Genomic DNA, 26240 nt, shown 5'->3' on the forward strand with positions numbered 1-26240 from the left:
TGCATTTCTAAACTAAACTAGACTATAGACAATAGACAATAGGTGCAGGAGTAGGCCATTCGGCCCTTCGAGCTAGCACCACCATTCCATGTGATCATGGCTGATCATTCTCAATCAGTACCCCGTTCCTGCCTTCTCCCCATACCCCCTGACTCCGCTATCCTTAAGAGCTCTATCTAGCTCTCTCTTGAATGCATTCAGAGAACTGGCCTCCGCTGCCCTCTGAGACAGTGAATTCCACAGATTTACAACTCTCTGACTGAAAAGGTTTTTCCTCATCTCCGTTGTAAATGGCCTACCCCTTATTCTTACACTGTGGCCCCTGGTTCTGGACTCCTCCAACATTGGGAACATGTTTCCTGCCTCGAACGTGTCCAACCCCTTAATTATCTTATATGTCTCGATAAGATCCCCTCTCATCCTTCTAAATTCAAGTGTATACAGGCCTAGCCGCTCCAGCCTTTCAACATATGACAGTCCCGCCATTCCGGGAATTAACCTAGTAAACCTACGCTGCACGCCCTCAATGGCAAGAATATCCTTCCTCAAATTTGGAGACCAAAACTGCGCCCAGTACTCCAGGTGTGGTCTCACTAGGGCCCTGTACAACTGCAAAGGGACCTTTTTGCTCCATTACTCAACTCGTTAAATATCTTGTTAAATAAACCATGGTGTAATGGTCATTGAGTTACACAGCATGGAAACAAGCCATTTGGCCCAACTTGTCCATGAAGACTAAGATGGACCATCTGAGCGTGTTGTCCATATGCCCATTTTTGGCCCACATCAATCTAAACCTTTCCTATGCCATTTACTTGTCCGAGTATGAGGGTGGTCACGGTGGCGCAGCGGTAGAGTTGCAGCCTTACAGCAAATGCAGCGCCGGAGACTCGGGTTCGATCCTGACTATGGCCGCTGTCTGTACACAGTTTGTACGTTCTCCCCGTGACCTGCGTGGGTTTTCTCCGAGATCTTCGGTTTCCTCCCACACTCCAAAGACGTGCAGGTTTGTTGGTTAATTGGCATGGTAAAAATAAAAATTGTCCCTAGTGGGTGTAGGATAATGTTAATGTGCGGGGATCGCCGGTCGGCGCGGACCCGGTGGGCCGAAAGGGCCTGTTTCCGCGCTGTATCTCTAAACTAAACTAAACTAAACTAAACTAAACATCAAGCCACGCTGAACAAATGAAAGGCAAAGTGCAATTTACTTATATATATATATTGGTGGGCAAATGGATAATGTTTTCTTGGAATTGTCCTTCGCTGCTGTTTTAGAAGAAGCCATTATGTAGGATAATGATAGGTTGGAACGTGTTCAAGTTTTGCCAGTTACATCTGCCAATGTTAAATTTCCATGACACTAATTCCAATATGCTTGTCGTCTAATCCTTGTCATTCATCATGATGTGGAATGCAATGGAGCTTCAGCTGGAGAGAGATCAGACAGTCCGATGATCACTAAAGGAGCGAAGGGCAGAAAGAGGCCATTTGGCCCGTCAATGTATCCTCTCAAATTCCGTGCACGGTGGCGCAGCGGTAGAGTTGCTGCCTTGCAGCGCTTACAGCGCCACAGACCCGGGTTCCACCCCAACTACGGGCGCTGTCTGCACGGAGTTTGTACGTTCTCCCCGTGACCTGAGTGGGTTTTCTCCGAGATCTTCGGTCTCCTCCCACACTCCAAAGACGTACAGGTATGTAGGTTAATTGGCTGGGCAAATGTAAAAAAACTGTCCCCAGTGGGTGTAGGATAGTGTTAGTGTGCGGGGATCGCTGGGCGGCGCGGACCCGGTGGGCCGAAGGGCCTGTTTCTGCGCTGTATCTCTAAATCTAACAAAAAAAATCTAAATCTGTCTGCACGGAGTTTGCACGTTCTCCCCGTGACCTGCGTGGCTTTTCTCCGAGATCTTCGTTCTCCTCCCACACTCCAAAGACGTACAGGATTGTAGGTTAATTGGCATGGTATAAATATAAATTGTCCTTCATGTGTGCGGGATAGTGTTAATGAGCGGGTATCGCTGGTCAGTGCGGATTCGGTGGGCCGAAGGGACTGTATACGTGCTGTATCTCTAAACTAAACTAAACTACTGTGTGGTGCCGTAACAAGAACTCTCCACTTAACTGGCGTTCCCAGTGCGCGGAGATACACATACAGTGAATCAGTTCTCTGTAAAACTAGGAAGGATGACAGAATGTATTCCAACAGAGATAAATACAATGGTCTGACCACCCAAAGACATTTCTTAAGGAATGTACCATTCCACATTTCCTTGAGCATTGTCCCCTTTGATCTGTGTTTTCACACCTTACCCTTCCATATCTCCCTCTCCCCTGACTCCCAGTCTGAAGAAGGGTCTCGACCCGAAACGTCACCCATTCCTTCTCTCCAGAGATGCTGCCTGTCGGGACTGAGTTACTCCAGCATTTTGTGTCTTACTTCCGTGTAACTCAGTGTCTGCAGTTCCTTCCTGCCCACGACATTTCCCTGGAGCTCTGCGAGGGGCCAAGTTTAAAGGGGATGAGTGGGCCAAATTACTCTTCCACACAGAGTGGTGGGGGCGTGGAACATGCTGCCGTGGGAGGTGCTGGAAGCAGACGCAGCAGTTGCATTTGCAAGGTTTTTGGGCAGGCACATGGATCCACAAGGAGCAGAGAGGTAGGGATCACGCACAGGCAGAGGAGGTTGGTTTTGACTTAGCATCATGTTTGGCATGGACATTGTGCGCCAAAGGACGGGATGGATATTCTGCAAGTGCGGATCCAGGAATAAAACTCTGGACAAGGGGCCACAGTTTAAGAATAAGGGGTAGGCCATTTAGAACTGAGATGAGGAAAAACTTTTTCACTCAGAGAGTTGTAAATCTGTGGAATTCTCTGCCTCAGAAGGCAGTGGAGGCCAATTCTCTGAATGCATTCAAGAGAGAGCTAGATAGAGCTCTTAAGGATAGCGGAGTCAGGGGGTATGGGGAGAAGGCAGGAACGGGGTACTGATTGTGAATGATCAGCCATGATCACATTGAATGACGGTGCTGGCTCGAAGGGCCGAATGGCCTCCTCCTGCACCTATTGTCTATTGACTTTCCCAGTTTAGTTTAGGAAATTAACTGCAGATGCTGGTTTAAATCCAACGTTCGCACTGAAGGGTCTCGACCCGAAACGTCACCTATTCCTTCTCTCCTGAGATGCTGCCTGACCCGCTGAGTTAGTCCAGCATTTTGTGTCTACCTCCCCAGTTTAATTTAGATTAGTTTAGAGATGCAGCGAGGAAACAGGCCCTTCAGCGCACCGAGTCCACGCCGACCAGCGATCCCCGCACACCAACACTATCCTCCCCAGTCATAGGATACTTTACAGTGATACCAAGCCAATTAATCTACAAACCTGCTCGTCTGTAGAGTGTGGGAGGAAACTGGAGATCTCGGAGAAAAGCCCAGGCGGGTCATGGGGAGAACGTACAAACTCCGTGTAGACAAGCACCCGAGGTCGGGATCGAACCCGGGTAAGGCAGCAACTCTACCGCTGCGCCACGGTGCCGCTGGGAGAGGCTATCCATTAGCAGAGCCGGCAACTTTATACCATCGGCTGTGCTTTCATACATAGTGGCTCGAAGGGCCGAATGGCCTCCTCCTGCACCTATTGTCTATTATCTCATGGCCACTGCTGGGGGAAAGGTTTATTCCCAGTCGATTGCTGCACTTGCAAGAACCAAGAAATCAAGCACTGGCTCCTCGAACATTATTAAATGTTTTGGAAAATATAGTTCTATTGGTCTTAAAAGCATGTGGCTTTACAGTCTAATATATCATGCCATTTAGTTTAAATTGCTCCACTAACTTATTAATCTTGCAATGACACAACATTCAAGGGTAGAACTAATTGATGCACTCTTTGTATCATGAACTCCCGATGGACGAGGGGCTTTAAACAAAGCTGTCTCACTCCCACTGGTAAGGTTAAACTTGTCCTAATCATCAATGCTGGCAATAACTATACTACACGCTCTGCATTGCAGAGAAAAGTTTAATTCTGTTAGAATCGTAGAGTCACAGAGTGATACAGCGCGGAAACAGGCCCTTTGGCCCAACTTGCCCACACCGGCCAACATGATGTCCCATCTACACTAGTCCCACCTGCCCGCGTTTGGTCCATACCCTTCCAAACCAAACCTGTTGCTCGTTCTGTGTGAAGCTCAAGATTCCAGGGTGGCATGGCGTTGCAGCGCAAGAGTTGCTGCCTTATAGCGCCGGAGACCCGGGTTCGATCCTGACCACGGGTGCCGTCAGTACGGAGTTTGCACGTTCTCCCCGCGACCTGCGTGGGTTTTCTCCGGGAGGTCCAAAGGCTTCCTCCCACACTCCAAAGATGTACAGGTGTTTAGGTTGATTGGCTTTGGCAAAACTGTCCCTACTGCGGTAGGATAGTTTTAGTGTACGGAGTGATCGCTGTTCGGTGTGGAGTCGGTGGGCCAAAGGGTCTGTTTCCGCCCTGTTCTCTAACGTTTGAAGTCTAAAGGGTTAAGGGCGCGGGGTGAACTTTATATGGAGGGAAGATACAATTCATCTCCTCACTTCCACACTCTCCGCTGACTATATATCTACTTTAGTAACTTTAGAGATACGGCGCTGAAACAGGCCCTTCAGCCCATCGAGTCCACGCCGACCAGAGATCACCCCATATACGAACAATATCCGACACACTGAGGACAATTTACAATTTTACAGAGGCCAATTAACCTACAAACCTGTACGTCTTTGGTGTTGCTGTTTCTTCCCAAACCAGCAGATCCTCCCAAGTTTAATTCATGGTGGGACAGGAGATGGCAATGCGGGACAGATAAAGGATTTGAATGAGAACTATCTTTTACTACGGCAGATTTTACACCCTCAGGGTATCTTAAAAGACTTAACAACCAAAAAAAAAATTGGTTTTGTAAAGTTGAGTTATAATTACTCCTTTGCAAGTGTAGGGACTAATTTGAGCGCAGTTAGTGCCTTTGAACATCGTTGAGGTTTGTAAATTTGGGGAATCTTGGGAAATTGGGTCGTTGGAGGAAAATAACACTGAGGTAAACAAATTCATCCATCATCTCATTAGATGCAAGAACGGCACATATTGTGTAGAAAATCATGAGAGGAATAAATCGGCTGGATGCACAGAGTCTCTTGCACAGAGTCGGGGAATCGAGGACCAGAGGACATAGGTTCAAAGTGAAGGGGAAAAGATTTAAAATGGAATCTGAAGGGTAACTTTTTCACACAAAGGGTGGTGGGTGTATGGAACAAGCTGCCAGAGGAGGTAGTTGAGGCTGGGACTATCCCAACGTTTAAGAAGCAGTTAGATAGGTACATGGATAGGACAAGTTTGGAGGGATATGGACCAAACGCAGGCAGGTGGGACTAGTGTAGCTGGGACATGTTAACTGGTGTGGGCAAGTTGGGCCGAAGGGCCTGTTTCCCCACTGTATCACTCTATGACTCTATGACTCTTGAGGCCATTGCTACAGACCATGCCAATGTGAAGTGGAATAGTGACATGGCTGGTAAAGCTGCTGCCTCACAGTGCCAGAGACCTGGGGAACAGTGTGTTTGGAGTTGACTCACTTTCCTTGTGACCTCATAGGTGCTCTAGTTTCATCCCATACCACAAAGATTTGCTGGCTTGTAGGTTAATCTGGCCTCTGCAAATTCCCTTTACAATAGACAATAGACAATAGGTGCAGGAGTAGGCCATTCGGCCCTTCAGCACCGCCATTCAATGTGATCATGGCTGATCATTCTCAATCAGTACCCCGTTCCTGCCTTCTCCCCATACCCCCTGACTCCGCTATCCTTAAGAGCTCTATCTTGCTCTCTCTTGAATGCATTCAGAGAATTGGCCTCCACTGCCTTCTGAGGCAGAGAATTCCACAGATTCACAACTCTCTGACTGAAAACGTTTTTCCTCATCTCAGTTCTAAATGGCCTACCCCTTATTCTTAAACTGTGACCCCTTGTTCTGGACTCCCCCAACATTGGGAACATGTTTCCTGCCTCTAACGTGTCCAAACCCTTAATAATCTTATACGTTTCGATAAGATCCCCTCTCATCCTTCTAAATTCCAGTGTATACAAGCCTAGTCGCTCCAGTTTTTCAACATATGATAGTCCCGCCATTCCGGGAATTAACCTAGTAAACCTACGCTGCACGTCCTCAATAACAAGAATATTCTTCCTCAAATTTGGAGACCAAAACTGCACACAGTACTCCAGGTGCGGTCTCACTAGGGCCCTTTACAACTGCAGAAGGACCTCTTTGCTCCTATACTCAACTCCCCTTGTTATGAAGGCCAACATTCCAGTGGCTTTCTTCACTGCCTGCTGTACCTGCATGCTTCCTTTCAGTGACTGAGGCACTAGGACACCCAGATCTCGTTGTACGTCCCCTTTTCCTAACTTGACACCATTCAGATAATACTCTGCCTTCCTATTCTTACCACCAAAGTGGATAACCTCACACTTGTCCACATTAAACTGCATCTGCCATGCATCCGCCCACTCACACAACCTGTCCAAGTCACCCTGCAACCTCATAGCATCTTCCTCACAGTTCACACTACCACCCAGCTTTGTATCAGATGCAAATTTGCTAATGGTACTTTTATTCCCTTCATCCAAGTCATTAATGTATATTTACTGTGGAGGCAGTGAAGTAGGATCACATTGAACTAGAGTGAATGGGTGATCGATTGTCGGTGTGGACTTGGTGGGCTGAAGGATCTGCATCCATGCTGTAAGTCGAATGTCCAAGAATTGATTCATGTACAGTTCAGTTCAGAGACACAGCGTGGAAACAGGCCCTTCGGCCCACCGAGTCCGTGCCGACCAGCGATCCTCGCATATTAACACTATCCGACACACACGAGGGGCAATTTTTACATTTACCAAGTCAATTTACCTAATGTGGGAGGAAAACGAAGATCTCGGAGAAAACCCACGCGGGTGACGGGGAGAACATAGAAACTCCGTACAGACAGCACCCGTGGTCGGGATCGAACCCGGGTCTCCGGCGCTGCAAGTGCTGTAAGGCAGCAACTCTACCGCTGCGCCACCATGGCCGCCTTTAAGCCTTAAAGCTTTAAGCCTTAAGAAGCTTTTAGATGGGCACATGGACATGGAGGGAATAGAGGGATATAGATGATGTGAAGTCAGAGGAGATTAGTTTAATTTGTCATCATCTTCAGCACAGACAGGAATGAGTGGGTTAACCTATGATGAGCTTTTGTCGGCACTGGGCCTGTACTCGCTGGAGTTTAGAAAAATGAGGCGGGGACCTCATTGAAACGTACAGCATAGTGAAAGGCGTGGATAGAGTGGGTGTGGAGAGGATGCTTCCACTAGTGGGAGAGTCCAGGACTAGAGGTCGTAGCCTCTGAATTAAAGGACGTTGTTTCGGAAGGAGATGAGGATACATTTATTTAGTTAGAGGGTGGTGAATTTGTGGAATTCATTGCCACAGAAGGATGTGGAGGCTGCCAATGGATATTTTTAAAGCGGAGATTGATAGATTTGTGATTATTACGTGTGCCAGGGGTTATGGGGAGAAAGCAGGAGAATGGGGTTAGGAGGGAGAGATAGATCAGCCGTGATTGAATGGCAGAGTAGACTTGATGGGCTCTAAGAATAAAGAGGAGGCCATTTAAAACTGAAACCTTTTCACCCAGAGTTGTGAATTTGAGGAATTCTCTGGCACAGAAGGCAGTGGAGTCCAATTCACTGGATGAATTTAAAAGAGAGTTAGATTGAGCTCTAGGGGTTGGTGGAATCGAGGGTTATGGGGAGAAGGCAGGCACGGGTTACTGATTGTGGATGATCAGCCATGATCACAATGAATAGCGGCGCTAGCTCGAAGGGCCGAATGGCCTCCTCCTGCACCTATTTTCTATGTTTCTAATGGCGTAATTATGCTCCTATCACTTATGAACCACCCTCATCATTCCAGTTGTTAAAGCAGGGAGCCTATTTATTGCAACCTGACCTCATCCAGCATTTCACATTGACTCCCCACACACCTACAGCTCAGCACTATTCTTAATATGCAAAAGGAAAAAAAATAATCAGATGGTTATTTCCCCTCCCTCCCTCCCTCCCTCCCACATCAAGGCCAATTATAAATGACCACAGCACTTTTTTCACTCATTATCAGCAAACAAATAACACAAACAAAAAGCAACAGCAGGTGAGTCCCAGATGATTGCTGTCCAATTCCACTGTTCTGCCTTTCCAACAGAATATTTTATACTTATTAGACTAATTTCCATCCTCCGAGCTTCGCTGTTTGTTTTTGTTCCAATCAGGCTGTTGCTAATCCTTCCCTTCCTCCAAGACAGTGCTTGTCTTTCCTCCCGTTGAGCTCTAATCTCCCCTCTCCCTCTTTGCTCTAATCTTGTTTGGCTCGGTGTGTTCTGCCTTTCAGGAGATAATTAGCTGCCCAGAACGATTTGCCTGGAGCTCAGTGCCGCGCGCTCCACTCGCACAGAAGCCCGCTCCCTCCGTCTCCGCTGGCTGCTGGTAGCTTCGTTTCGTTCAGTTTGGAGATAACGGCGGGGAAACAGGCCGTTCGGCCCACCCGAGTCCGTGCCGGCCCCGGCGATCCTCGCACATTAACACCGTCAGTTAACACAGGGCGGCATGGTGGTAGAGTAACTGCTGCCTTACAGCACTTGCAGCGCCGGAGACCCGGGTTCGATCCCGACTACGGGTGCCATCTGTACGGAGTTTGTACGCTCTTCCCTGTGACCTGCACGCGTTTTCTTCGGTTTTCTCCCAACTCACATTCCAAAGACCTACAGTTTTGCAGGTTAATTGGCTTGATGTATGTATGTGTAGGATAGTGTTGATGTGCGAGGATCACCTGTCGGCGCGGACTCGATGGGCCGAAGGGCCTGCTTCCGCACTGTATGTCTAATCTAACTGTCCTACACACACACGAGGGACAGTTTACACATACACCAAGCCAATTAACCTACAAACCTCAGTCTGAAGAAGGGTCTCGACCCGAAATGTCACCCATTCCTTCTCTCCCGAGATGCTGCCTGACCGGCTGAGTTACTCCAGCATTTTGTGAATAAAAACCTTCGATTTGTACCAGCATCTGCAGTTATCTTCTTATAATATTTAACCTACAAACCTGTACGTCTTTGGAGCATGGGAGGAAACCGAAGATCTCGGAGAAAGACCACCCAGGGAGAACGTGGAGAACGTACAAACTCCGCACAGACAGCGCCCGTAGTAGGGATTGAACCCGGGTCTCCAGCGCTGTAAGGCAACCACTCTCGCGCTGCGCCACCGTGCCGCCCTTACCTGTGCCGATGCCGGTGGTGGTGGTGATGAATTAATTACCTGTGGTGATGTCAGCCTGGCTCCACGACATCTTCTGGACGGTGATTTTCAGCTTCCCCTTGAGCAGGTAGATCTGCAGCACCCCCGACCTGCCGTGGAACTCATTGTACAGCAGCAGCCCGTCCTTGTTCCAAGTGCGGAACTGGAAGCTGACCGAGAGACCGTCCATTTGAGACTTGCCGGGCAGCAGGAGGTAGCTGCTGGAAGTCATGAAGGTGACTGGGACGATGTGCTGGCCCACGCACGAGAAGGTCACATTGCCCTGGAAGAAATTGGAGAGGAGGAGGTGGGGTGAGGATTACACCATTGTGAAATGTGGACACAAAATGCTAAAGAAGGGTCTCGATCCGAAACGCCACCGATTCCTTCTCTCCTGAAATGCTGCCTGACCCGCTGAGTTACCCCAGCATTTTGTGTCTGCCTTCGATCTGAACCAGCATCCGCAGTTATTGTCCTGCACGCCGTTGTTATATGTTATTGATGGAGTCATAGAGTGATACAGTGTGGACACAAGCATTCTATGAATGCATTCATGAGAGAGCTGGATAGAGCTCTTAAGGATAGCGGAGTCAGGGGGTATGGGGAGAAGGCAGGAACGGGGTACTGATTGAGAATGATCAGCCATGATCACATTGAATGGTGGTTTTGGCTAGAAGGGCCGAATGGCCTACTCCTGCACCTATTGTCTGCTTGTCTATTGGCTATTGGCCCAACTTCGAAACACAGAAACATAGAAACTAGGTGCAGGAGTAGGCCATTCGGCCCATCAAGCCAGCACCGCCATTCAATATGATCAAGGCTGATCATCCAAAATCAGTACCCCGTTTCTGCTTTCTCCCCATATCAATAGACAATAGACAATTGGTGCAGGAGTAGGCCATTCGGCCCTTCGAGACAGCACCGCCATTCAGTGTGATCATGGCTGATCATTCACAATCAGTACCCCGTTCCTGCTTTCTCCCCATATCCCTTGATTCCGTTAGCCCAAAGAGCTAGATCTAACTCTCTCTTGAAAACATCCAGTGAATTGGCCTCCACTGCCTTCTGTGACAGACAATTCTACAGATTCACAACTCTCTGGGTGAAAAGGTTTCCCTCTACATGCCCAACATGTCCCAGCTACACTAGTCCCACCTGACAGTGTGGTTCTTCAGGGATGACAATACCTCATATCTTCGTCACAACGTGAAAGGAGACCACTCAGCCCATCAGGGTTAAGATGGTTGTAGGTTCTATCTCATCAATCTCAGAGGGCGTGGGTTTAAGGTGAAAGGGGAAAGATTTAAAAGGAACCTGAGGGGCAACTTTTTCTCACAGAAGGTGCTGGGTGCCTGGAGGGAGTAGTCAAGGCAGGTACCATAACAACATTTAAAAGACGTTTGGAAAGGCACATGGAAGATTATAGAGGGAAACTAGACCAAGTGGACCCGTTGGGCCCAAACCTCTCCTGCATTGGTGCAGCACCCTCTCCTCCCCCTCTCGCACCTCCCCCTCCCCCCACCTCCATTATCCTCCCCCCTCCCCCTTCCCTCCCAAGGAGATTGATTTAAACTTTAAAATGTGAATAACTTTAAAAATATAACATTGATTTCAATGAAACTTCTTCCATTAGCACCAAAGAGATGACGGTGAGTAAGGTGGGCCCAAAATTGTCGCGCTATCGTGTACCGTTCTGGCAGTAGTTCAGGAACAAACAAACAAACAAACAAGAGTTTTAGTATACAGATGGGCCAATCGTGGACAGGTGGAACTAGTGTGCATGGGGCTTCTTGGTCAGCATGGGCAAATTGGGCCGAAGGGCCTGCATCCATGCTGTATGACTCGAAGACCACTCCCTCTTCTCCCCTATCCCATCAGGCAAGAGGTTCAGAAATCTGAAAACGCACACCTCCATATTCAGGGACAGTTTCTTCCCAGCTGTTATCATGTAACCAAACAGTCCTATCAAAATTGGAGGGGGTAGAGGAACAAAAATGTGAAAAGCTTCTGTTGTGTGCTAACTAGTCAACGGAAAGACAGTACATGATTATAATTGAACCATTCACACTGTATTGAATAGATACATGATAAGGGAATATTGTTTAGTGCAAGGTAAAGCCAGTAAAGTCCGATCAAAGATAGTCCAAGGGTCACCAAAGAGGTAGATAGTTGTTCAGAACCGCTCTCTGGTTGTGGTAGGATAGTTCAGTTGCCTGATAACAGCTGGGAAGAAACTGTCCCTGAATCTGGAGGTGTGCGTTTTCTATATCTTTTGCCCGATGGGAGAGGGAAACTTCCTTGCCTGGAAGTTTATTTATTTTTAAATGAACTGTAATGAATTTTGAGGCAATTTGAATAAAATCTGCTCTTAGCAACCAGAGTATCATAGTTCCAGGTGAGACAGAGGTTCACCTGCACCTCCTCCAACCTCTTTAACTTCTTTACATCGGCAAAACCAAACGCAGGCTCGGCGATCGTTTCGCTCAACACCTTCGCTCAGTCCGCCTTAACCAACCTGATCTCCCGGTGGCTGAGCACTTCAACTCCCCCTCCCACTCCCAGTCTCACCTTTCTCTCATGGTCTTCCTCCAGTGCCATAGTGAGGCCCACTGGAAATTGGAGGAACAGCATCTCATATTTCGCTTGGGCAGCTTGCACCCCAGCGGTATGAACATTGACTTCTCCAACTTTAGATAGTTCCTCTGTCCCTCTTTTCCCCTCCCCCTTCCCAGTTCTTCCTCTATCTTCCTGTCTCCACCTATATCCTTCCTTTGTCCCGCCCCCCCTGACATCAGTCTGAAGAAGGGTATCAACCCAAAACGTCACCCATTCCTTCTCTCCTGAGATGCTGCCTGTCCTGCTGAGTTACTCCAGTATTTTGTGAATAAATACCTTCGATTTGTACCAGCATCTGCAGTTATTTTCTTATAGTTACCAAAATAATTTCCATCAAAGACAAGAGTTCATTTCCCACCATAGCAGTTTGGGAATTAAAATTCAAGTTATTAAACCAATTTGACCTTCTAAAAACAGGCAAACATTAGTAAGTGTGTTACTGTATCTCCACTGGTCTATTGTTCTGGGCCTGCTATTGTTCTTCAGAGATGGCAATTCCTCATAGATTTGTCACATTGTGAAGGGAGACTACTCAGCCCATCACATGTATGATGGGTCCTACAGCAATCCCATCAATAACGGAGGACAGGTATAAGGTGAGAGGGGAAAGATTTAATAGGAAACCGAGGGGCACATTTTTCACACAGAGGGAGGTGGGGTATGGAACGAACTGCCAGAGGGAGTAGTTGAGGCAGGTACCATAACAACATTTAAAAGGCATTTGGAAAGGTACATGGATAGGAATGTTTTGGAGGGATTTGGGTGTTAATGGAACTAGCTTAGATGGGGCATCTTAGTTAGCATGGAAGATACAATAGACAATAGACAATAGACAATAGGTGCAGGAGTAGGCCATTCAGCCCTTCGAGCCAGCACCACCATTCAATGCGATCATGGCTGATCACTCTCAATCAGTACCCCGTTCCTGCCTTCTCCCCATACCCCCTCACTCCGCTATCCTTAAGAGCTCTATCCAGCTCTCTCTTGAAAGCATCCAACGAACTGGCCTCCACTGCCTTCTGAGGCAGAGAATTCCACACCTTCACCACTCTCTGACTGAAAAAGTTATTCCTCATCTCCGTTCTAAATGGCCTACCCCTTATTCTTAAACTGAGGCCCCTTGTTCTGGACTCCCCCAACATTGGGAACATGTTTCCTGCCTCTAATGTGTCCAATCCCCTAATTATCTTATATGTTTCAATAAGATCCCCCCTCATCCTTCTAAATTCCACAAGATGCTGGAGTAACTCAGCGGGCAGGCAGCATCTCTGGAGAGGAATGGGTGATGTTTCAGGTCGAGACCCTTCTTCAGACTGAAGAACAGACTCGGTGGGCCGAGGGGCCTGTTTCCGCACTGTATCTCTAAGCTAAACCTTACCAAGCAACGGACTGCTTCCAGAGAAATATGAAGGCAGATTGCAAAATAATTTGAAGTGAAAGTTCAAAAATAATTCTTAGGCAAAGAGTGTCTGGATGGGGAATTGACGCAGAAGGAGAAATTAGTTAGGTGCACGGACAATGAATATTAAAACCGTGAAGAAAGCGGGCTCAGAATCTCAATGGGCCGGGATGGCTGTTTGTGGGCAGTGATATTGTACACGGACAGACATTTGTGTTGGTTACTTGGTACAATGTGGGTTAAATGAAGCGTGCCGTTAACTGTGCCTCCAGCCCTGTGCCAAACCACATCTTAAAACTGCTCAGATGATTTTAATTATCCTCTCCAAGCTCTGCGTAAAGTTAAGCAATAAAACCGGCACTGCTGCAAAAAATGTAACGTGCACAGGCTTCTTGCGCTGGAGAATCGGAACGGCTGAATGTGGCCTCAGGAAATAAAATTAAAGACCATTCCCCACATCAGTGGTATCACAAAATGCTGGAGTAACTCAGCCGGTCAGGCAGCATCTCTGGAGAGAAGGAATGGGTGACGTTTCGGGTCGAGACCCTTCTGGTACCTTCAATTTGTACCAGCATCTGCAGTCATTTCCCCCACATCAGTGGTGCTAAAGTCAGCAGCTACAGAAGAAAAAAAACCTTCTGCATATCCCCATATCATGCCAAGATAAACTAATCTCATCTGGAAGGCGACTCCAGACTGTCAAAGCAGCCACAGCCAGACATAAAAACAGTTTTTTTTCCACGAATAGTAGTCCTACTCAATAACCAAAGTCTGTAGTCTCTTTTCTTTGCTCAGGTTTATTTTCACCCACATGTTTAGACCGTAATGTTGTATCCTTATTGTTTTGATGTGGTTATGCTTTATTCTTAATTGTTAACTGTATGTTTGTGTTGTCATTTGTGAGCGGAGCACCAAGGCACATTCCTTGTATATGCACATACTTGGCCAAAAAACTTATTTATTCATTCATTCATTCATTCATTCATTCATCTGCCTGCATGTGATAAATATCGTGCCATTCCCTGCAGCGTTTGAAGGCACTGGGCCGACACTCGCTGGAGTTCTCTATAGATAATAGACAATAGGTGCAGGAGGAGGCCATTCGGCCCTTCGGCCCTTCGAGCCAGCACCGCCATTCAATGTGATCATGGCTGATCATTCTCCAGGATGTTCCAGAGGGGTCGGTACTGGGGCCACTACTCTTCACGTTAATGATTTGGATAAGGGGATTGAAGGCTTTGTGGCCAAGTTTGCCCGGTGATACGAATATTTGTGGAAGGACAGGTAGCAAAGCAGGGGCTCTGCAGAAGGACTTGGACAGGTGGGAACAGTGGGCAGAGAAATGACCAATGGAATATAGTGCAGCAAAGTGTGGAGTCATGCGTTTTGGTTGTAGGAATAAAGAACTCTTATTTAAAATTGGAAAGTCAGGTAATATAAAATTTGGGTGGCACATTAGCACGGCTGGTAGAGCTGCAGCCTCACAGCACCGGAGACATGGGTTCGATCTTGACCTTTTGAGTTTGAGTTTTTGACAATAGACAATAGACAATAGGTGCAGGAGGAGGCCATTCGCCCCTTCGAGCCAGCACCGCCATTCAATGTGATCATGGCTGATCATTCTCAATCAGTACCCCATTCCTGCCTTCTCCCCATACCCCCTGACTCCGCTATCCTTAAGAGCTCTATCTAGCTCTCTCTTGAATGCATTCAGAGAATTGGCCTCCACTGCCTTCTGAGGCAGAGAATTCCACAGATTCACAACTCTCTGACTGAAAATGTTTTTCCTCATCTCAGTTCTAAATGGCCTACCCCTTATTCTTAAACTGTGGCCCCTGGTTCTGGACTCCCCCAACATTGGGAACATGTTTCCTGCCTCTAACGTGTCCAACCCCTTAATAATCTTATATGATCCGATAAGATGTCCTCTCATCCTTCTAAATTCCAGTGTAGTCACTCCAGTCTTTCAACCTATGACAGTCCCGCCATTCCGGGAATTAATCTAGTAAACCTACGCTGCACGCCCTCAATAGCAAGAATGTTATTGGTACTCACGTTTTATAAGTACTTAGGTGCGAACGAATTGCCAATAAAAGGGGTATATCACGGGCATATAGTTTAGTTTAGTTTATTGTCACGTGTACCGAGTTATTGTGAAAAGCTTTTGTTGCGTGCTAACCAGTCAGCGTAAAGACAATACATGATTACAATCGAGCCATTCACAGTGTACATATTAAGGGAATAACGTGAATAATTTTTAGTCTAGTGCAAGATAAAGTCCAGTGAAGTGCGATCAAGGATAGAGCGAGGGTCTCCAATGTGGTAGATAGTAGTTCAGCACTGCCCTCTGGTTGTGGTAGGATGGTTCAGTTGTCTGATATCAGGTGGGAAGAAACTGTCCCCGAATCTGGAGATGTGCCTTTTCACACTTCTGTACCTTTTGCCAGAGGGGAGATGGGGGTGTTGAGTGGGAGAAGATGGGAGACCACAGGTGCTGTCTGAGTGCAGTTTGAACGTTCTCCCTCTGGGTTCTCCAACATGGGTTTCTTTCTATTGCTCTGGTTTCCTCCAACATCCTAAAATGGGATTTGCAGATCAATTGGCCTCGATAAAAATTTCCCTAGTGTGCAGGGAGTGGATGAGAAAGTGGGATAACATAGAACTGGTGTGAAAGGGTGATTGGCGGTCAGCACGGGCATGCAGTGCTGAGAAGCCTGTTTCCATGATGTATTTCTTAACCATCTCGTATCTCATCTGCAACGGCACGGTGGGGCAGCGGTAGAGTTGCTGCCTTACAGCACTTGCAGCACCAGAGACCCAGGTTCGATCCCGACTACGGGTGCTGTCTGTACAGAGTTGGTACGTTCTCCCCGTGACAGCTTGGGTTTACTTTGAGATCTTCGGTTTCCTCCCACACTCCCACACGAACAGGTTTGTAGCTTAATTGGCCTGGTATAAGTGTAATTTGTTCCTGGTGGGTGTAGGAGAGTGTTAATGTGCTAGGATCGCAGGTCGGAGGGGACTCAGTGGGCCAAAGGGTCTGTTTCTGCGCTATATCTCCAAACTAAACAAAAACTAAACTAAACCAGGGATGCATTGAAAAGGTTTGTATCTTACCCTATAATAAAACTGGTGTTAGAAAGATTATTGCAAGAAAATTTATTTGGAAAATTGATACAGCGTGGAAACAGGCCCTTTGGCCCAACTTGCCCACTTCTCCCAACTGCACTGTATTTGGTCCATATCCCTCCAAACCTGTCCTATCCATGTACCTGTCTAACTGTTTCTTAAATGTTGGGATAGTCAATAGACAATAGACAATAGGTGCAGGAGTAGGCCATTCGGCCCTTCGAGCCAGTACCACCATTCTAGGTGATCATGGCTGATCATTCTCAATCAGTACCCCGTTCCTGCCTTCTCCCCATACCCCCTGATTCCGCTATCCTTAAGAGCTCTATCCAGCTCTCTCTTGAATGCATTCAGAGAATTGGCCTCCACTGCCTTCTGAGGCAGAGAGTCCCAGCCTCCCATGGCAGCTTGTTCCACACCCTTGGTGTGAAAAAGTTAACCCTCAGATTCCTATGAACTCTTTTCCCCTTCACCTTAAACCAATGTCCTCTGGTCCTTGATTCACCTACTCTGGGCAAAAGACTCCGTGCACCTCCATTTAACACCTACTTTGAATTTGCCCCATTGTTTTTTACTTTTTGTTGAGGGAAATAGCTGTTTCCCACTTTATCTAGGTTCATTATCTTATCATATCATATCATATATATACAGCCGGAAACAGACCTTTTCGGCCCACCAAGTCCGTGCCGCCCGGCGATCCCCATACATTAACACTATCCTACACCCACTAGGGACAATTTTTACATTTACCCAGCCAATTAACCTACATACCTGTACGTCTTTGGAGTGTGGGAGGAAACCGAAGATCTCGGAGAAAACCCACGCAGGTCACGGGGAGAACGTACAAACTCCTTACAGTGCAGTACCCTCCGGCGCTACATTCACTGTAAAGCAGCAACTCTACCGTTGCGCTACCGTGCCGCCCTTATATGCCTCAATTAGATCTCGCTCAGACTTGAAGTCTGGTGAAGGGTTTTGTCCGAGGGGTACAGTCTGTAGAAAGGTTTCGACCTGAATACGTCACCTTTTCTTTTTCTCCAGAAATGCTGCCTGACCCGCTGAGTTACTCCAGCATTTTGTGAAATAAAGTTATTTTGTGAAATAAATATCGTGATTATGATTATGATTTTGCCCTCTCTGCTCTCTTCCCTATTTCTCCACATTGCTCAGTACAGCACAAGAACGGGGCCTTCGATGTCTATACCAAACATGGTGCCAAGTTATAAACTAATCTCTGCCTGCACGTGACCTATATCCCTCCATCTTATTGAAACATATAAGATTATTAAGGGATTGGACAAGCTAGAGGCAGGAAACATGTTCCCAATGTTGGGGGAGTCCAGAACCAGGGGCCACAGTTTAAGAATAAGGGGCAGGCCATTTGGAACGGAAATGAGGAAAAAACATTTTCACTCAGAGAGTTGTAAATCTGTGGAATTCTCTGCCTCAGAAGGCAGTGGAGGCCAATTCACTGGATGCTTTCAAGAGAGAGTTCGATAGAGCTCTTAATGATAGCGGAGTCAGGGGGTATGGGGAGAGGGCAGGAACGGGGTACTGATTGAGAATGATCAGCCATGATCCCAGTGAATGGTGGTGCTGGCTCTGAAGGGCCGAATGGCCTCCTCCTGCACCTATTGTCTATTGATTGGATAGCACGTAAAACATAGCTTTTCACTGTACCCTCAGTACCTGTGACAATAATAAACCTAAACCTAAACCATAAAAAAAAGTATTTGAAAACCTAACCAGCGCATCTCATCTTTCCAGTAACGTGGTGAGCAGAACTGGTTGCAGTTCTTCAGCTGTGGTCTACCAAGTGTGGCACTAAAATGTGTCAGCTTTCTTTGGATCATGAGACGTTATCAAAACATCTAGTACACACATTAATCTTGATGGAGAACATCTAGTGTACAATATGTCCATCTGATGAATAAGATCAGAGACGTATTGTTAACCACTGACCTACCGTGTCCTCCATCGTGTTTGGGACTAAGACCATCATTTATTTATTTGCCTCTGTACTCCACAATTTGAGATTTGCAATAGAAAAAATCACATGTGGTTAAAGTGCACATAGTCAGATTTTAATAAAGGGTATTTTTACGCATTTTGGTTTCACCGTGTAGAATTTACAGCAGTGTTTATACATAGTCCCCCATTTCAGGGCACCATAATATTTGGGACACATGGCTTCACAGGTGTTTGTAATTGCTCAGGTATGTTTAAATGCCTCCTTAATGCAGGTATAAGAGAGCTCTCAGCAACTAGTCTTTCCATCACCTTTGGAAACTTTTATTTCAGTTTATCAACATGAGGACCAAAGTTGTGCCAATGAAAGTCAAAGAAGCCATTATGAGACTGAGAAACAAGAATAAAACTGTTAGAGACATCAGCCAAACCTTAAGCTTACCAAAATCAACTGTTTGGAACATCATTAAGAAGAAAGAGAGCACTGGTGAGCTTACTAATCGCAAAGGGACTGGCAGGCCAAGGAAGACCTCCACAGCTGATGACAGAAGAATTCTCTCTATAATAAAGAAAAATCCTCAAACACCTGTCCGACAGATCAGAAACAATCTACAGGAGTCAGGTGGGAATTTGTCAATGACCACCGTCTGCAGAAGATTTCATGAACAGAAATACAGAGGCTACACTGCAAGATGCAGACCAATGGTTAGCCGCAAAAATAGGATGGGCAGGTTACAGTTTGCGAAGAAGTACTTAAAAGAGCAACAACAGTTCTGGATAAAGGTCTTGTGGACAGATGAGATGAAGATTAACTTATATCAGAGTGATGGCAAGAGCAAAGTATGGAGGAGAGAAGGAAATGCCCAAGATCCAAAGCATACTATCTCATCTGTGAAACACGATGGTAGGGGTGTTATAGCCTGGGCATGTATGGCTGCTGAAGGTAATGGCTCACTTGTCTTCATTGATGATACAACTGCTGATGGTAGTAGCATAATGAATTCTGAAGGGTATAGACACATCCTATCTGCTCAAGTTCAAATAAATGCCTCAAAACTCATTGGCCGGCGGTTCATTCTGCAACAAGACAATGATCCCAAACATACTGCTAGAGCAACAAAGGAGTTTTTCAAAGCTAAAAAATGGTCAATTCCTGAGTGGCCAAGTCAATCACCCGATCTGAACCCAATTGAGCGTGCCTTTTATGTGCTGAAGAGAAAACTGAAGAGGACTAGCCCCCCAAAACAGCCATAAGCTAAAGATGGCTGCAATACAGGCCTGGCAGAGCATCACCAGAGAAGACACCCAGCAACTGGTGATGTCCATGAATCACAGATTTCAAGCAGTCATTGCAAGCAAAGGATATGCAACAAAATACTAATCATGACTACTTTCATTTACATGACATGGCTGTGTCCCAAACATTATGGTGCCCTGAAATGGGGGGGACTATGTATAAACACTGCTGTAATTTCTACATGGTGAAACCAAAATGTATAAAAATACCCTTTATTAAAATCTGACAATGTGCACTTTAACCACATGTGATTTTTTTTCTATTACAAATCTCAAATTGTGGAGTACAGAGGCAAATAAATAAATGATGGGTCTTTGTCCCAACCATTATGGAAGGCACTGTATGCTGGACTGTGAGATTCTGGGCTGCACACTGATAAAGCAATGGTTATTCTTGTCAGCACAGAAATAGAATGGTATGATTTATGGCATCGCAGCATGGCAAATCTTTTTGACAACTGTAACCAGCGATCTCACAAGCAACCATTGTGGATTAACATTTTAATGAGTGATCAATCATAATAATTGCAATTCTTTGCAGCACACACCCATGCAACGGCTCAGATCTTCAGAGAATGACATTTTGCTATCAGTCATTTCAGGCAAGATCGAAAGATCGGGGCGTAAAAAGAAAACAAGACTGATAAAGATAAGTAACCATTGTTTAATACGTAAATGGCCAATTAATAGTGACAATCGATTGTAGAATGAATAATAACCCTGAAAGTCGTCAGACTCTGAAATAAGTGTGTACTTACATTGTACTTTAAACATAGCAAGAGGTATTTGATCAAAATACCTCTTGAGGTCGTGCAGCGTAGGTTTACTAGATTAATTCCCGGAATGGCGGGACTGTCATATGTTGAAAGACTGGAGCGACTAGGCTTGTATACACTGGAATTTAGAAGGATGAGAGGAGATCTTATCGAAATGTATAAGATTATTAAGGGGTTGGACACGTTAGAGGCAGGAAACATGTTCCCAATGTTGGGGGAGTCCAGAACAAGGGGCCACAGTTTAAGAATAAGGGGTAGGCCATTTAGAGCTGAGATGAGGAAAAACTTTTTCAGTCAGAGAGTTGTGAATCTGTGGAATTCTCTGCCTCAGAAGGCAGTGGAGGCCAATTCTCTGAATGCATTGAAGAGAGAGCTAGATAGAGCTCTTAAGGATAGCGGAGTCAGGGGGTATGGGGAGAAGGCAGGAATGGGGTACTGATTGAGAATGATCAGCCATGATCACATTGACTGGCGGTGCTAGCTCGAAGGGCCTCCTCCTGCACCTATTGTCTATTGTCTATTGTCTATTGTCTTTCAAGAGTCAAGAGTGTTTTAGAGTCATAGAGAGAAACAGAGAAACAGGCCCTTCAGCCCAACTTGCCCACATCGGCCAACATGTCCCAGCTACACTACTCCCACCTGTCTGCGCTTGGTCCATATCCCTCCAAACCTATCCTATCCATGTACCCATCTGACCTTTTCTTAAATGTTGGGATAGTGCCTCCTCTGGCAGCTTGTTCCATACACCCGCCAGCTTTTATCTCAAAAAGTTACACCTCAGATTCCTAATAAATCTTTTCGCCTTCACCTTAAACCTATGTCCTCTGGTCCTCGATTCACCCGCTCTGAGCAGGAGACTCTGTGCATCTACATGATCTATTCCTCTCATGATTTTATACACCCCTATGAGATCAACCCCCCCCCCCCTCCATCCTCCTGCGCTCCAAGGAATAGTTTTACTCCAAGTGTGTTTTATAATCATGTTCCGAAATGGAACAATGAAATTCTTACTTGCAGCAGACTGCAAATAAAATTACACTGAAAAGATTAGAGCAGTAGCCAACTATGATGTACGTCAATGAGATACATTCCCTGGAGGGTTTTAAAAAGGAGAGAGAAGTGCCAGGACCCAAGGGTCCGAGATTTGGGGGGAGGTTGAGCAAGCTAAGACTCTATTTCTCGATGATTGATGATCAGCAGGTTGATATAAGAACATAACTGCAGATGCTGGTACAAATCGAAGGTATTTATTCACAAAATGCTGGAGTAACTCAGCAGGTCAGGCAGCATCTCAGGAGAGAAGGAATGGGTGACGTTTCGGGTCGAGACCCTTCTTCAGACTGATGTCAGGGGGGGCGGGACAAAGGAAGGATATAGGTGGAGACAGGAAGATAGAGGGAGATCTGGGAAGGAGGTGGGGAAGAGAGGGACAGAGGAACTATCTAAAGTTGGAGAAGTCAATGTTCATACCACTGGGCTGCAAGCTGCCCAGGCGAAATATGAGGTGCTGTTCCTCCAATGTCCGGTGGGCCTCACTATGGCGCTGGAGGATGCCCATGACAGAAAGGTCAGACTGGGAATGGGAGGGGGAGTTGAAGTGCTCAGCAACTGGGAGATCAGATTGGTTAACGCGGACCGTGCGCAGGTGTTGAGCGAAGCGATCGCCGAGCCTGCTCTTGGTTTCGCCGATGTAAATAAGTTGACATCTGGAACAGCAGATGCAATAGATGAGGTTGGAGGAGGTGCAGGTGAACCTCTGTCTCACCTGGAAAGACTGTTTGGGTCCTTGGATGGAGTTGTGGGGGGAGGTAAAGGGACAGGTGTTGCATCTCGTGCGGTTGCAGGGGAAAGTGCCCGGGGATGGGGTGGTTTGGGTAGGAAGGGACGAGTGGACCAGGGAATTACGGAGGGAACGGTCTCTGCGGAACGCAGAGAGGGGAGGGGATGGGAAGATATGGCCGGTGGTGGGGTCCCGTTGTAGGTGACGGAAATGTTGGCGGATGATTTGTTGGATCCGCTGGCTGGTGGGGTGGAAGGTGAGAACGATGATCAGGTCTAGAAAAAGTCAGGATTTTAAAAAACAAAACGTACTATATTATGAAGAAAGGATGGAGAGAACAAAGGGAAACAACCATAACAGGTAGAAGACAGGAGAGACAGTGACCTACCAAGCTTCACCGTTACGTGCAATACAATCTTTCCTGAGCACCCCTGTCACACACCTTCCATTTCCGCAGTCTCGGGTAGAGACCGATGTCAGGAGCTCCAAACGACGCAGAAGGTTTCGACCAGCCCCGACCCGGGACGGGGTCTGATCGCCCGGTTCGGAGGAGCTGCGATCCTCCCCCGATGCAGGAGCTTGATCGCCCCGATGCGGTGGGCCCAAACGCCGCCGGCTACGGGAGTCAAGATCGTCCCGCCAACGGAAGGCTCGAGGCCCCCCCGACCGCGGGAGAACAAAGGGAAGAGGTTGAACTTTGTTTCGCCTTCCATCACAGTGAGGAATGTGGAGGGGTCACTGTGGTGGATGTTCATGTTAAAATGTATTTTGTGTGTTCTGTTGCTTTTAATTGGTATGACTGTATGGCAAAACAAATTCCTCGTACGTTTCAAAACGTGCTTGACTCATAAAGTATGATCATGATTATGATCTGTCATGGGCCTCCTCCAGTGCCATAGTGAGGCCCACCGGAAATTGGAGGAACAGCACCTCATATTTCGCTTGGGCAGCTTGCAGCCCAGCGGTATGAACATTGACTTCTCCAACTTTAGATAGTTCCCCTCCCCCCTTCCCAGTTCTCCCTCTATCTTCCTGTCTCCACCTATATCCTTCCTTTGTCCCGCCCCCCCTGACATCAGTCTGAAGAAGTATAAGAAAATAACTGCAGATGCTGATACAAATCGAAGGTATTTATTCACAAAATGCTCGAGTAACTCAGCCGGTCAGGCAGCATCTCGGGAGAGAAGGAATGGGTGACATTTCGGGTCGAGACCCTTCTTCAGACTGAGGTTTGTAGGTTAATTGGCTTGGTGTATGTGTAAACTGTCCCTCGTGTGTGTGTAGGACAGTTAGATTAGACATACAGTGCGGAAGCAGGCCCTTCGGCCCATCGAGTCCGCGCCGACAGGTGATCCCCGCACATCAACACTATCCTACACATACATACATCAAGCCAATTAACCTGCAAAACTGTAGGTCTTTGGAATGTGAGTTGGGAGAAAACCGAAGAAAACGCGTGCAGGTTTCGAGTCGAGACCCTTCTAAAGTCTTCTGCAGATGCTGGTACAAATCGAAGGTATTTATTCACAAAATGCTCGAGTAACTCAGCAGGTCAGGCAGCATCTCAGCAGAGAAGGAATGGGTGACGTTTCAGGTCGAGTCCCTTCTTCAGTCTGATGCAGAGAATTCCACAGATTTACAACTCTCTGACTGAAAAAGTTTTTCCTCATCTCCGTTCTAAATGGCCTACTCCTTATTCTTAAACTGTGGCCCCTGCTTCTGGACTCCCCCAACATTGGGAACATGTTTCCTGTCTCTAACGTGTCCAACCCATTAATAATTTTTGCTCCTCTCACCTCAAAGCTATGCCCTCTAATCTTTGACATTTCCACCCTTGATTAGTACGGGTGTCACAGGTTACGGGGAGATGGCAGGAGAATGTGGTCAGGAGGGAGGGATAGATCAGCCATGATTGAATGGCAGAGTTGACTTGATGGGCCGAATGGCCTAATTCTACTCCTATCCCTTATGAAATGACCTGGGGGGGGAAAAAAATGTCTGTCTGTCCTATCTCTTCCAGGTTCTGACTGTCTACATTATCAATGCATCTAAAAATTTGTTTTATCCTTAACTTTTCCCAACGCTGAGGGAAGGCCATTGACTTAAAGCATCATTTCCCTCACCACTTGCTGCTTGACCAGCTGAGTATATCCAAAATTCCCTATTTTTATTCCCATTTTCCAGCATTTTCAGCATCTTCAATTTTTGATTTAGATTGAAGTGCACCAGTTTTCCATCAAAAGGTGCCAATTATGGAGAAAGAAGGAGCTGCAGACACTTGTTAACACAAAAGGACACAATGTGCTGGAGCAACTCAATGGGTCAGGCAGCACGTGTCAGAAGGAATTGCAGATACTGGTTTAAACCGAAGATAGACACAAAACGGTGGAGTGACTCAGCGGGGACAGGCACCATCTCTGGAGAACATGGACAGGTGACGTTTCAGGTGTGACCCTTCTTCTGGAGTTCTCCAGTCTGAAGAAAGGTTCTGACTCAAAATGTCAACTATCCATGTTCTCCTGAGATGCTGCCTGACCCGTTGTGTTACCACAGCACTTTGTGCCAATGTGTGCTTGGCTATAATTTGGTTTCATCATGATATTAATTTCTTCCCCATAGATATACATTGCTTCTCACAGCTGAATCGAACAAGTTCCTTACCACCACATGTATTTGAGGTTTGCGTCTCTTGGCGAGATCAATAATATTCACTCCATTGTAGTAGAGATTTTCAATGCAGCCGTGGAAATTCTTCCTCAGGAATGTCACCGACTTGCCTGGAACTGGAATCCCTCCAAAGCTGAGCTTTAGATCAAAAAAACAAAAGAATGAAAAAGGTTATGAAGTCACTTGATGAGAATAAATAAACCATTCCCTAGCTTTTTCAAGTCTTCAGGTCATTAACCAAACCATATATCACAATCACTCACAATAATACTTTATTAGCCAAGTATGTTTTGCAACTTACGAGAAACTTTATTTGCCATACATTTATAACAATAAAAAGCAACAGGACACACAAAATGCATTTTAACACGGACATCCACCACAGTGACTCCTCTGCATTCCTCACTGTGATGGAAGGCGAAAAAAAAGTTCAATCTCTCCCTTCTTTGTCCTCCAGCAGTCGGGGGCCTCTAGCCTTCCGTTGACGGGACGATCTTGACTCTTGTAGCCGGCGGCTGGCCTTCCTCATCGGGGCGATCAAGCTCCTGCATCGGGGGGGAGGGGGGATCTCAGCTCCAGGCGGTCTACCCCGGGTCGGGGCTATCGAACCTCGTGCGGCTTTTGGAGCTCCCGACCGGTCTCAACCCGAGACTGCGAGCTCCGCGATGTTAAAGTCCGCAGGCCGCGGTTGGAATGTCGATCCCAGTCAAGGGATCGCACGGTAATCAGACTTTGAGCGGGGGCTCAAAGTCAATTCAAGGCAAAGCCTCCAGTTCCGGAATGTTAGGCCGCAGAGCGACCGGAGATACGATCCGGAAAGCAATCGCATCTCCGGCAAGGTAAGAGATTGAAAAAAAAAGGTTTCCCCCGACCCCCTCCCCCCACATAAAACAAACCAGAGAACATTTACACAGACTTTTAAAACTCACCAAAAATAACAAAAAAAGGACAAAATGACAGATTGACTATAGGCGAGGGGCTGCCATCTCGGCCCCACCATATATTACACACTCAGTGTGACGAAATTAGCAGCATGTACACTTGGGGCAATTTAGTTTTAGTTTAGAGATGCAGTGCAGAAATACGCCTTCGGCCCACCGAGTCCGTGCCGACCAGCAATCCCCACACGCTAACACTGTCCCACACTCATCAGGGACAATTTACAATTACACCAAGCCAATTAACCTGCAAACCTGTATGTGTTTGGAGTGTGGGAGAAAACCGGAGCACCCGGAGAAAACCCACGCAGGTCACGG

At 46.7% G+C, this 26240-nt stretch overlaps 1 protein-coding gene across 1 annotated transcript in view; it reads right to left on the reverse strand.

Moving 5' to 3' along the window:
* LOC144595736 (contactin-associated protein-like 5) overlaps positions 1 to 26240 on the reverse strand; it is a 970382-nt gene that overhangs the window by 424536 nt on the left and 519606 nt on the right. Inside the window, 2 exon segments of the mRNA XM_078403311.1 lie at positions 9375 to 9636; positions 24979 to 25122. Of these exon segments, the coding sequence (XP_078259437.1) occupies positions 9375 to 9636; positions 24979 to 25122 (406 nt within the window).

Source organism: Rhinoraja longicauda, chromosome 8, assembly GCF_053455715.1.
Source record: "Rhinoraja longicauda isolate Sanriku21f chromosome 8, sRhiLon1.1, whole genome shotgun sequence".
Lineage (NCBI taxonomy): Eukaryota > Metazoa > Chordata > Chondrichthyes > Rajiformes > Arhynchobatidae > Rhinoraja > Rhinoraja longicauda.